Source organism: Canis aureus, chromosome 16, assembly GCF_053574225.1.
Source record: "Canis aureus isolate CA01 chromosome 16, VMU_Caureus_v.1.0, whole genome shotgun sequence".
Classification (NCBI taxonomy): domain Eukaryota; kingdom Metazoa; phylum Chordata; class Mammalia; order Carnivora; family Canidae; genus Canis; species Canis aureus.
The window spans coordinates 40980247-40992329 of NC_135626.1; the positions used below are offsets into that span (position 1 = coordinate 40980247).

General features: G+C 51.3%; 2 protein-coding genes across 3 annotated transcripts; both read left to right on the forward strand.

The window, feature by feature from the left end:
- Positions 1–1780: 1780 nt before the first annotated feature.
- Positions 1781–3561, forward strand: RAMP2 (receptor activity modifying protein 2). 2 transcript variants are annotated; one of them, XM_077853354.1, is made up of 4 exons: positions 1781–1936; positions 2379–2444; positions 2793–2985; positions 3116–3561. In XM_077853354.1, the coding sequence occupies exons 1-4, from the start codon at positions 1837–1839 to the stop codon at positions 3369–3371; spliced, it is 615 nt and encodes a 204-aa protein (XP_077709480.1). In that variant the 5' UTR covers positions 1781–1836; the 3' UTR covers positions 3372–3561. The 2 variants fall into 2 exon arrangements, with proteins under 2 accessions (XP_077709480.1, XP_077709481.1); XM_077853355.1 differs by having other exon boundaries at positions 1782–1936; positions 2877–2985.
- A 3325-nt stretch (positions 3562–6886) lies between these two features.
- Positions 6887–12047, forward strand: VPS25 (vacuolar protein sorting 25 homolog). Its single transcript, XM_077853356.1, has 6 exons — positions 6887–7038; positions 7253–7398; positions 8123–8176; positions 8876–8964; positions 9728–9803; positions 11426–12047. Exons 1-6 carry the CDS (start codon positions 6986–6988, stop codon positions 11536–11538), a joined length of 531 nt encoding a protein of 176 aa, XP_077709482.1. The 5' UTR covers positions 6887–6985; the 3' UTR covers positions 11539–12047.
- The last annotated feature ends 36 nt before the right edge of the window (positions 12048–12083 follow it).

Genomic DNA, 12083 nt, shown 5'->3' on the forward strand with positions numbered 1-12083 from the left:
CCCTATTTAAAACCCAACTTTTTTGTTAACTTTAATCTTTACCCCAACCCCAGTCCTAATTCACAGTGGGCTCAAGTGTTTCTGGCCCCACCTCAGTGGAAATGGCTGGTTTGTTTTCTGTCCCCCCATCCCTGCTCCTCCTATCACATCAATCAGAAATCTCCCTCCTGACCATGTTTCCTTCCTCAAAAGGGCACTCTTAGGTGGGAGGAAATTAATGGATTTGGTCGCCAGCCTGAAGTGACTCTGAGGCTGTCAGGCTCTTCTCTGCACACTGCAGAAGATGACTATCACCAGGAGGGCTTTGTGGTTCAGGCCAAGTGGGCCACCTCCTTTCTTCTTCCAGATGCCTTATGAAGGCAACCTCATGACCCTGGCTATGGAGGAGCACAACAGGCTTTCAGTGGCCATAATTTGAGAGCCTAAGACCCTGAGATGAAGATTTGAAGAGAGAATGTGAAGCATAATTTGTGGTGGGCAGAAATCAGTGAATTGGGACAAGAGCAGCAGCTGAGTCCAGGGGGTCAGTGTCTGGGAGTAATTTAGGAAAGTTCAGTGCTGACAGCTGTGTCTGGAGCTGAGCGTCAGGGCCAAACCAGCTCCTGGGCTGCTCGGCTGCTTCAAGCTAGTGACGCTCTGGCTCAGGACACAGAGACAGCTGTGGTGTAGCAGAAGTCAGGAGCCCTGGGACTCCAGGCTCAGCCTTGCTACTTCCCAGAAGTGTGACCTTAGGCAAGTCCTTAGGAAAGAAAGGAAGGAAACCTCCACTGAGTGAGTGCAATGCCCTTTCACATATGTCATCCTCACTACCATTGACCGTTTATCAAGAATAATGTCCCCATCTTACATGGGGGAAACATTGTCAGGATAACCAAAGTCATTCCAGGCTACCTGGTTGTGGAGTAGGAAGACAGAAGTGGGAATCAGAGCTGCTGAGTTCAAGTTCTGGGCTCTTTCTCCTGAGCTTTGGCTTCTTACCCTGTAAAACTGGCACAATAATGAAGTCACCCATAGTAGGTTCTAAACCCTTCCTTTCTCCTAACTTTGGTCTTGAAGAGTAGTGGCCACCTTCTTCCTAGGAATGAAGTAACCTTACTTTTGCCCTCCCCCCCAATCAGGTTGTGGATATAGGCCCTAGGAGGTGCCTGGAAGGGAGGGTATTTTGACTCTGGTTTCCTCTCTGTCCCTAACCCCAGGCCTTGTCCTGGAGACTCTGGAGGGCTGGCTCCCTCATTTCCTCCCCAGTTTTGGCCAGCGGGCTGACTTTAGTGGGTGTTCCCAGGGAAGGGGAATTCTGAGCCCAGCTCCAGACACCCCTTCCCCCACGGCCCAGGACAGCCCCAACCCCCTGCCTTAGATACTGCGGGCGTGGAGAGGCCCTCTGAACCCCCAACCCTTCTTTCTCCTCCAGGTCCGCGAGAGCAGCTCGCTAACCTCCTTCCTCACCCCCGCCGCGAAGGAGCCGGGGCGACCAGGGCCCCCGGTGCGGATGCTCAGAGACCCCGGCGAGTCCTGGGCGCCACGCGGCTGAGCCCAGGAAATGCGTCCGGGTTCTGGGGTTACGAGGGGAGCTGTCCAGCCCCGCAGGGTGAGCTAGGAGAAAGTGGGCCAACGCCGACCCGGCCGAGCGAGCGGCGGGCGCCAGGGCCGGGTGGGGCAGCGACTCCCCCTCCAGCCCGGCGGCCCCGGGCGTCGCCCCCGCCCCCCACGTGGCCGCAGCCGTCCCAGCCCCTGCGAGGAAGCGGCGCGGCTTCCTGGGGCTTGGGCCGGGGATATAGGCGCCCCCGCCCGGGCCCGGCTCAGCGCCACCGCCCCTCCTCGCCTGCGCGCCGCGCGATGGCCTCGCTCCGGGCTGAGCGCGCAGCCAGCGGCCCGCGGCTCCCCGCTACCCGCGCGGGGCGACCGGCTGCGCTCCGCCTGCTCCTCCTGCTGGGCGGTGAGCGCTGCGCCCGGGGGCCCGGGGGAGGGGGAAGCGCGAGAGAGGCCCGGAGGGGAGGGGGCTGGACTGCCGAGGCCGAGACGGGGCCCCGGGGTGCGGGCGGGACAGCGCTGTCCTCGGACGGTCCTCGGCCCCACTTCGGTGAGGGCTCGGCGCGAGCTGCTTCCCACTTGGAGGAACCTGGGCTGCCGGGACCCCGCGGAGCGGTCTTGGGAGGTCTGGGGCTGGCGAGGAGGAAGAGGATTTTGGGTCTGGATTGAGTGGGAGGGAGCTGGTATCAGCCCATTCTTCCAGTCGCTGAGGCGTCCCTTGGGGGCCTGGATTGTTCCTTTTTCTCCTCTGAAAGTAGTTTTGACTTCTTAGGGTCTCAGACCCCTCCTCCAGGCTCCACCGCTTGGATCCCCACTATCCCTCCTCCCCCTCCCATTTCTGTTCACAGCTGTCCTAAAGCCCCAGGAGTCCCTGGCTCAGCTTCTTCCCACTGAAGGCAGCTTGAAGTTAGAAGGTGTGTATCCGCCCCCCCCACCCCAACTCTGGGAGGGTGGGCGGGCTAGGGCTGCGTGCGAGGAGAGCCAGGTCAGTGGGGAGGGTCTCTTTTCTCACGAGCCCAATTGGTGGGCCATTAAACTTCCTTCTGTTCTCTCTTGGGGTTCCTTGTGGTCTTTCTCCCTCTCATCCCCTGTGGCTCCCACCCAGCTCTGAGCTGGCTTACCTCACAGGTAGGTTAGAAGACCCCAGAAAAAGTATGTGGATGTTCCAGTGGGGCTGGCACCTGGAAGGCATTAACATTTTTCTGAGCTGAGACTCCTTGGAAAACTTTCTGAGACTCTCCTGGTGTTTGCCATGTTTGAAGACAGGAACAGTGGAAATACCTGGACCAGAGGGATTGGAGGAAGGGGCAGGGGTGTGGTCAGTGTGCAGCAATCTGTGCCCACAGGGAACAAGATGGCTGACTATGAAACCAGTGTCCAATTTTGCTGGCAATCTTATAAGGAGCAGATGGACTCTATCCCCAAGGATTGGTGCGACTGGGCCATGATTAGCAGGTAGGGGCAGTACCAGGGCAGCTTGGGCCAGGGGTGGGGCCTGCTCCTTGTGGGTGGGCCTTGCATAAGTGTGGGGCATTCTTCTCTCTTGGCCCAACCTGTACTCACTCTAGTCTTCCCTTGCCCCCAGGCCTTATAGCGACCTACAGTATTGCTTGGAGCATTTTGCAGAAGCATTTGGCCTGGGCTTCCCCAATCCCTGGGCAGAAGAGGTCATCTTTGAGACTCACCAGATCCACTTTGCCAACTGCTCCCTGGTGCAGCCCACCTTATCAGACCCCCCAGAGGATGTACTCCTGGCCATGATCATAGCCCCCATCTGCCTCATCCCCTTCCTCGTCACCCTTGTGGTATGGAGGAGTAAAGACAATGAAGCCCAGGCCTAGGGTGGTATGAGCTTTTCTTGGAAGCCATTTTACTCCTTTTCCCTGCTACCACCAGGTCTCTCTTCCCCTCCCTGCCTCCTTTTCTTACTCCCACCCCCACCACAGATCCTTGGACTGGTGGAAATGGAAACCCAGCGGTGTCACAGCACAAGTTCTGTACTCTTCTAAATAAAAGTTTTTTTTTGTACTATCCCCTCCCCATCCTAGAGTCTCTGCCATTCTCACAGGCCCTCAGCTCTGGGAAGCAGAGTTAGAAGAATCTGGATAGCAGCACTGTTTTGTTCACTTGCCTGCTCCCCAGTATCTCCCTCCCCCCACCTGAAGGCCACCCCTCCACTGTTTCCTCCTAAGGCTGGGCCTTTCCTGTCCTTGTCCAAACCCAGCACCAGGAAGTATACAGGAAAGAGACTCCCTTCCGGTCTGGACAGCAGCTGGGGAGGTGTGGGGGGAGGGGCAAGGGTGGAATTTTTGCTGTGACTCCTGCAAGAAGGAAGGGGGACCACCCAGGAGCCCTGAATTTTCCTCTTCATGCCTCAGTTTACTCCCAGGGTCTGGGAATAGGAACTTTGATATGATCAAAAAGAGTCCATCTCTAAGGACCTCAGGATTGAGGGCAAGGGCAGTAGGGACTTACTCTACTAAGTCCACCACAGGACTCCCCTTCCAGGTCCCTGCCTCATCCTATGTTGTCCTGTACCCTGGGGGTGTGGCCTACAGCCTGACAGCACACTGCCCCCTGGTGTCCACTAGAGGTAAGAGCCAGAAGATGGACGTGACATGGAAGAAGCTCAAAGCTGAGGAGCCGGACCCTTGGATCAGACATCTGCCACCTCCATAGCAATCACTAGTTCTTAACTGGAACATTCTATCAGCTTCCTAAGTCATACTGATACTCCCTTAAGACACATTCCCATTTTCTAGGGATGTACCTAGCCTCTGAACTCACCATTTCTTATACAGACACTCTTACATGTTCCCCAGACAGTAAGGCCCAGTTTTTCACCAGAGGACCTTCACCTCCAGTTCTTTCAGAACATCAAAAATATGAGAGAACAACTTTGTTCTCCATAAAGGCATATGTTCATTCTTTATGGTGCCTGAAGCCTCTTCAGGGACTTTCCTCTTTGCTGAAATATTTACCTCTCTGAAGACATGCACATCCATTTCCTGGGACACGCCTGTCCATTCCATAGATATATACCTATATGCTTCTTAGAATATATCTATCTATTCATCCTCTGAGACAGACGTCCCCTTTCAGGACATGTCTGTCTCTCTAGAGGCATTCCTGTTCCCTGGGGCATTTTGAGTTTTCACCTGAGCTAAGTCTTTGCTCTGTTTCCATGAATGCATCAGTCTTCCCCAGGGATATATAGTCTCTTCTTGGCCCATATTTGCCTTCATGTGTTTTACTAACATACACCAACGGTATGCTGGTATAAGATACTGTGTAGGGTATCTTTTGTTGGAAAGTTAAGTTAGATAAGGGCTTGGTTTCTGCTCTCAATGGCTTCTATCTAGTAGGAAAACTGACATGTACACAAACAAAAGCAATGGAGTATATGATGAGAGTCATGCAAGAGATACAAACCAAATGTTGTATAAGTGCAAAAAAAAAAAGAGGGGGAGGTCATGGCTAGCTGAGATGCGATCACAGGAGGGTGATTGTGGAGTTGGCACATGACTAGGCCTTAAGATGAAATACATTACCCCTAGGGAAGAGAGGAGAAAAAGGAGTGAATTGGGAAATTATTGTAATATTCTAGGCTTGAGAAAAAGAGGACATGGGCCAAAGGAGTGATGAATGAGGAAGTAGAAAATAAAAAGTAGGAGAGATGTTTAAAGACAGGGGAGGGAACCAGGAGGACTTTAGAAATGAAGGAGATGAAGGAGAGGAGAGATTAGGGTTGACTCAGGCTTTGAATCTGAGTTACTAGGACAATGATGGAAGTAATGATAGAAAATGGCTATTAGAAAGAGGAGCTGACATGAAGAAAAGCATGTACAATATGAGCTGCCAGTAGAACAAGCTTTTATGTCTTACAGAGAGTTAGAAATGGGAGTGGTGGTGGTGGAAAGGTTGGAGCTGGAAATACAGATTTAGGAGTCTTTTGCACAGAAATGTCAAGTGAAGCCATGAGAAGGATGAAAGTTCTCAAGGCAGAAGGTGTATTGAAAATAAAGCTGAGGTTAGGTCCTTAGGAAACATACACATTTAAAGAATGAGGGAAGTGAAACAAAGGGAAAGATCAGAGAGACAGTAGCAGACCAAGGATAAAGCAGTGCCATGGAAGCAAAGGAGATAGTGCCCTTTGAAAGAACATTATCAATTGAATGGTTCATTCATTCATGCAATAAATATTTGCTGGGCACTTCGGTAGATCAGGAACTGTGCACAATGAAGAATAGACTTGGGTGGGGGAAAGGTTAAAGGTCAGATATGAAATTTAGAGGGTGACAGAGTCAAGAAAAAGAGGGAAGATGATATAAAAGGAGGCCTAGAGGCAGTTGGAAAGGAGAGGCAAGAAGATATGCCAAAGGATTGGTCTTATAAAGGAGGAGTGACACTTCTTCCTTTGAGTCCAAACAAACAAACAAAAGGAGTAAAAGTGGAGAGGAATTCTTGTGGGATGAATCAAGTGTGGTGACAGAGATGGAACTATTAAGACATTCGAATGCTTGGCCTCAAGTTCACAAAATAGAAAGGGCATTCTGCAGAGAAAAGATGAAGACAGGTGGAATGACTTGATGAACGGAAACATTTGAAGAGTTAGCTAGAGGGATATGACAGGGAGTCCATAAAAGACAGTGCTGGGCTGTACTGAGAGTCCAGCAGTGAGGTTAGGGAATCTGGGGCTCAGCCAGCATGATCCATGCATTTTATTATTTATTTTTATTTTTTATTTTTTGATCCATGCATTTTTTTTTTTCCAGTAATACAACTGGGCCCAGGAGTTGGGGGGGGGAGAGAACAGAGGCAGGGGCAGAGAGCAACTACCCTGGTTTGGGAAGTGACCAGCAGGTAGACAAGCAAGGGGACAGAACTGGGTAGTCTAGGCTGGGTAAGGAGTCAAATAAGACCAAAATGGGTCTGGAGACTTGTGATGTGGGAAGTGAGGACATGAGAGATGGATGGCTGTAGTCAGAGGAAGCAACTCTGAATCATAGAAGCTGAAGTTTTTCCAGCGCTGAAAGCTACAAGCGTGCTCCCATGGGTACTGCAGGAGAACAGGGAATGGTGAGGTCGAAAGACAGCAATTGAGAAGACTGGGGAATGATGAGGTGTTTGTTAAATGCAACTGACAACGAACGTTAGTATTAAAAAGCTGAGCAGAGTGGAAACAAGCCTCAGCAGTTCTGCCAAAGTGTGCCGCTTTGGGGAAGTCACTGCCCTTCTCTAGAGCTGCACGAGAAGACTTTTCGGGGTTCTACACGGTAAGGATTTTTAGGATAATGGCAAACGACTGGCAGACCAGCAAGATCCCTCACGTCGTTGGGCCTCCCCTCTCCGAGGAGGCATCCGGAACCTTTCTGCTGTGCTTTTTGCCCGGACGTGCAGAAGCGGAGGCCGGAAGTCCTTTGCCCGGAGGTTCCGAGTTTCCTGGGCTACTACAATGGCGATGAGTTTCGAGTGGCCGTGGCAGTATCGCTTCCCGCCCTTCTTTACGTGAGGCTCAGACCCCGAGAAGCCCCGCTGTGTCTCCCTCCCCTGCCCCGGACCCCGGGCTCAGCCCTGATGCCTCAAATGGGGAGGGGGAGAAAGGACCCGGTGGCCACCACCCTCAGTCCCCCACTTTGTTCCCCAGACGCGCCTCCGGCAAGCGCTACCTCTCGCTCTCTCACGCCCTCTAATTCTGCGCCCCACCCCCTTCACCCGGCAGGTTGCAGCCGAACGTGGACACCCGGCAGAAGCAGCTGGCCGCCTGGTGCTCGCTGGTCCTGTCCTTCTGCCGCCTGCACAAACAGTCCAGCATGACGGTGATGGAAGCTCAGGAGAGCCCGCTCTTCAACAACGTGAAGCTACAGCGTATCCTCCCTCAGGCTCTTCCACAGCCCACACACATGCACTTCCACGCTTTCCCACATGCCCAGACTTCACACACCCCCACCCCTACCCCCCAGCCCCGTCACCCACCGTAGGCAGGTTCTCACCCAAACTGGCCTTGGGAAAGAGCCAGTATGTGTTAGCTGACTTCCATTTTATACCCAACCCCCAACGCAAATGCAGCCTCAAACCCTCTTGCCTTAGGCAGTGAGGAGGACCCAGGTGTCATTCGGGTCTTAGAATCTCTGCCCGGAAACCGCCAAATCCCAGGCTTTTCAACCCAAATCCTTTTGACTCTGTATCTCCGGTCCTTTTCTGAGTGAAGCTCAAACTCTGGAACTCCCTTTAGTAATTTTCTCCACCTACTCTCTTTCTCCCAGGAAGTAAAGGTCATTTGTTTTTGCTGCCTGATTCATACCTAAAATATCTGTGGAGAAAATCTGAAGGAAGGAGAGAGGGCAGAGGGTGACAGATGGTAGTACCGTTCATTTCTTAAGCTCTTCCCTTTAATTGGACTAGTTTCTCTTTACCTTCCTCTCCCCGCCAAAATCCATGAAATGCCAATGTATAGACTGTTGGGGAATTGCACATATATGTGTGGGAGGGAGAAGAAGGGGACAGGTAGCTCTCAACATGACAGTGGCCCTGAGAATTTTTATCCCACCCAAATCATTCCATCAATGCCCTTCCCTTAACTTTAAACCAGGGAAGCTCCCTGTGGAATCAATCCAGGTTGTATTAGAGGAACTGAGGAAGAAAGGTGGGTTCAGGTCCTCAGATTTCCTTATTTTTCCTCCTACTTGGGCTTTCTGGAGGGCAGATTGGCATAAATGTTTGGGTTTTTTGTTTGTTTTGTTTTGTTTAAGATTTCATTTTTAAGTAATCTGCATACCCACTGTGGGGCTGGAACCCACAACCTTGAGATCAGTAATTACCCACTCCACCACCTATGCCAGCCAGGTGCTCTATAAGTCTTTGCTTTTAACACCTTTTTTCTCTCCCCTGACTTGGAGCCTATACTGTTCTGTACAGTAAATAGTCCAATTCCTGGGTCCTTTCTCCCTATTGGTTTTTTTTTTTTTTTTTTAAGGTTTTATTTATTTTTTCATGAGAGAGAGAAAGGCACAGACACAGGCAGAGGGAGAAGCAGGCTCCATGCAGGGAGCCTGACATGGGACTCGATCCCAGGTCTCCAGGATCACACCCTGCACCGAAGGCAGGCGCTAAACTGCTGAGCCACCTGGGGCTGCCCCTTCTTGGTATTCAACACTGACATCTCTCCATCTGTGTTCTGAGACCTGGAGAGAGGTAGAAGGAGAAACGGTGCCTTGCAGATAGTAATAAAACAGATCTTGAATTGCACTTCCTGAAAGCTGAGTCTCTTCCACTCTGTTCTACCTTGGTTTTGCCTTCTGTCCCTTCTTAGCATAAGATGTTTTCATAAGTATCTGTTTTGCAGGGAACCTGGAGTGGTTGGATAAGAACAAGTCTAGCTTCCTGATCATGTGGCGAAGGCCAGAAGAATGGGGGAAACTCATCTATCAGTGGGTGAGACTATTCTGCCGCAGTGACCATGGCAAAGGGGAATCATATCTGTGTTCAGCAGACACCCAGCATTCCTAGGTCCAGACAGAGCAAAGTGGGAAGGGGCAGAAGGAAGAAGTATAGGCCTTCCAGGCAAGCCTCAGTGACTCAGTTCCCTGGCTGTATAGAATTTCCCTACCTTTGACTGTGGGAGGCCAGAGGCTATATGAGGCCATGTTTGGAGATTGCAGTGCTGGGAACCAGGAGTACTATTGTTGGCTGGAGTCTCTGGCCACAGAAGATAAATGAGGAAAGGAAGAAAAAAAAAAAAAAAAAAAAGGCTGGGGCCCTCCCCATCTGCACCCTTTGGGGCTGTCCACAATATGAATGTGACATTCTGAACCAGAGTGGGTGTGGGGACAAACTCTTTCCCCCACATTCCTAGCTACCACCAGCCCTAAACTCCCAAGGGAGAGAAGAGGGGAAGAAGCATCAACAACCCAAATATAACAAATACATGCCACCTATTCCTGAACAGGAAAACAGAATGAGAGGTCACTCCTCAGACATGTGAAGGCCTGTGGTTTAGTGGTTCCGTATGTGTGTGTACACATATAAATATAGTACCTGTATGGCTTGTGGTTTTTAGGCCACTCCTGCTGAGGTGACAGTGAGCCCTGGTTTGGGAATAGGTACCATTCCTGGGTCAGGTAGGTGGAGCTGGTGAGCTCAACTTCTCCCAGGAGATACCTGGTCCTTATTCAATCCCTGATTTCTGTGTCCATAGGTTTCTAGGAGTGGCCAGAACAACTCCGTGTTCACCCTGTATGAACTGACCAATGGCGAAGACACAGAGGATGAGGGTAATGCTTTTCCCTTTCCCCCCAGTTTTGTCATCTGAATCCTCTCCAGTCCTTGTTTAATTGGCATTCAGACTTCCCATCTCTGCCTCTGAATTCCAAATACTACATGACACAAGGGCTCTTAACCCATATGCAAGGTTTCTGTAAACCACCTGTATTTACATGCAAGAATACCCCCATATTTTGTGTGTGGGGATATGTACATTTTCCTAGGGATAGAGTCCATATTAAAAGATTTTTTTTTTAATTTTTATTTATTTATGATAGTCACACAGAGAGAGAGAGAGAGAGAGAGAGAGAGGCAGAGACACAGGCAGAGGGAGGAGCAGGCTCCATGCACCGGGAGCCCGATGTGGGATTCGATCCTGGGTCTCCAGGATCGCGCCCTGGGCCAAAGGCAGGCGCTAAACCGCTGCGCCACCCAGGGATCCCAATATTAAAAGATTTTTAAGAGCATCTGTGACCCATGAAAAATCAAGAATTATGGTGTAGATGCTGAATGAGGAACCAGAGAAGGAGATTAAGCCTAAAATCTCATTCCTTGCTGACACAGGCTTTCTTTCACCCTGTATACTTATAGAGGGCTCAAGATTTGTGGGCGTCAGCTGAAAGGATTGGGCCAACACCCCCATCCCCACCCCCAGGCCTTTTAAATACTTTGGTTTCTGGCCAGGCCAGGATTTTTATACTGTTTGATTTTTACATAGTGTAAATATAATCTTAGCTTTTTTATCTCTGACTTCATATTCTGATCCGCAGGATCACCAAAAGTTCCAATCTCAGCTGGGGAACAAAAGGCACCTCCCCTTTCTGCCAGGCCCTGGCTGCCCTAACAGAGTTTACAGCTCTTGGCTGTTCCCCCACCCCACCCCCCCCACCCTGCAGGCCGCTGCTTGCTACTCCCACCATCACCCCATGACTTCAGCACTGCAGCCTTGCCCAGCCCACCACTCACGCTGGGCAAAGCTGGAGGCTTCCTCAGAAAGCAAGCTCCCTGACTAAAGAGGCAGGCCCCCGTAGGGGGTGAGGTGTACAAGCCTGTTAGGGCTTGCCACCTGCTTCTCACCTCTCCCTGCAGTATCTTGCCATATCTCCAGATACTCAGCTGGCCCTTGGCTCCCAGCCTTGTTCCTTTTCACTAGGAAAGGGCAGATATCTGTGCTGGACCCTAACAGTCTTTGGTCAGAGGTGGCTATACTTTATGTTACAATAGGTGCTCTTGATGGGTATAGGTGTGCAATGAGGGTCATCCAGTGACAAGGACCTTGACCTTCCTAGGCCTCACCAGGAAGTCCCCCTACTTTGTGGCCCACACGTGGGTGGTGTCACTCTTGTACATCAGACACTAATGGTGTGGGGTTGGGGGGTACACATGAGGGTTGAGTCTGACCAAAGAACCCGGAAGGGGAAAATAAGCATGAACTCTCATTTCATGCTGACTCAGGCTTTCTTTCACCCCTTACTCCTAAGGATTACCCAGGAGGGGTTGGTGGCAGCTGCGCCAGCATAGATGGCATGTGTCTACCCTGGCCTCAAGGTCTCAGCTTCCATCTGGACTGTTCTCAAGGGCCTTGAGTCCCCAGGAGCTGAGTGTCCCTGACTACCTGTCTCTCCCTATCCAGAGTTCCATGGGCTGGATGAAGCAACCCTACTTCGGGCTCTGCAGGCCCTACAGCAGGAGCACAAGGCTGAGATCATCACTGTCAGCGATGGCCGAGGCGTCAAGTTCTTCTAGCAGAGACCTGTCTCTTACTTCTTACCTCCCACCTTTCCAGGGCTTTCAAAAGGAGACAGACCCAGTGACCCTACAGACTGGATCTGTGACTCCACCAGACTCAAAAGGGCTCCAGTCCAGGGATGGGTTTCCCACTACCCTGTATGTCTGTCCTTGGGGAAAGGTGAGGCTGAGGTACCAGGGAGAAAAGATGTGCTTCTCCTTGCCCTGCCTCCTCTACCATCCTAGACTGTCCCTGAGCCAGGGTCTGTAAACCTTTAACTTCACATGTGTTCACACACGTAAGTACATACACGCGCCTGCACAAGCTTTTGTCTCTCCCCTTTCCCACCCCTTTAGCTGCTATTGCCTCACCTCTCAGGCTGGTGCTGGATCCTTCCTAAGGGGTGAGAGAAGCCCTGGCTGCAGGCAGCCTTCCAGGCAATATGAAAATAGGAGGCCCAGGAAGGGGCCTGGCGTTGAGAGGCTGGGCTGGACACTGATTTATGATATTAAAAAGCTCAACCCCACTTGTCTGCCTGACGTTGGAAGTTACTACTGGAATG

Bases quoted from the DNA above. Each gene is read 5' to 3' on its own strand.
- RAMP2 (XM_077853354.1), top strand. From the start codon at position 1,837: ATGGCCTCGCTCCGGGCTGAGCGCGCAGCCAGCGGCCCGCGGCTCCCC. The intron at 1,937-2,378 runs GTGAGCGCTGCG...TTCTGTTCACAG, and splicing joins CCTGCTCCTCCTGCTGGGCG to CTGTCCTAAAGCCCCAGGAG. The intron at 2,986-3,115 runs GTAGGGGCAGTA...CCTTGCCCCCAG, and splicing joins GACTGGGCCATGATTAGCAG to GCCTTATAGCGACCTACAGT.
- VPS25 (XM_077853356.1), top strand. From the start codon at position 6,986: ATGGCGATGAGTTTCGAGTGGCCGTGGCAGTATCGCTTCCCGCCCTTC. The intron at 7,399-8,122 runs GTATCCTCCCTC...ACTTTAAACCAG, and splicing joins CAACAACGTGAAGCTACAGC to GGAAGCTCCCTGTGGAATCA. The intron at 9,804-11,425 runs GTAATGCTTTTC...CTCCCTATCCAG, and splicing joins CGAAGACACAGAGGATGAGG to AGTTCCATGGGCTGGATGAA.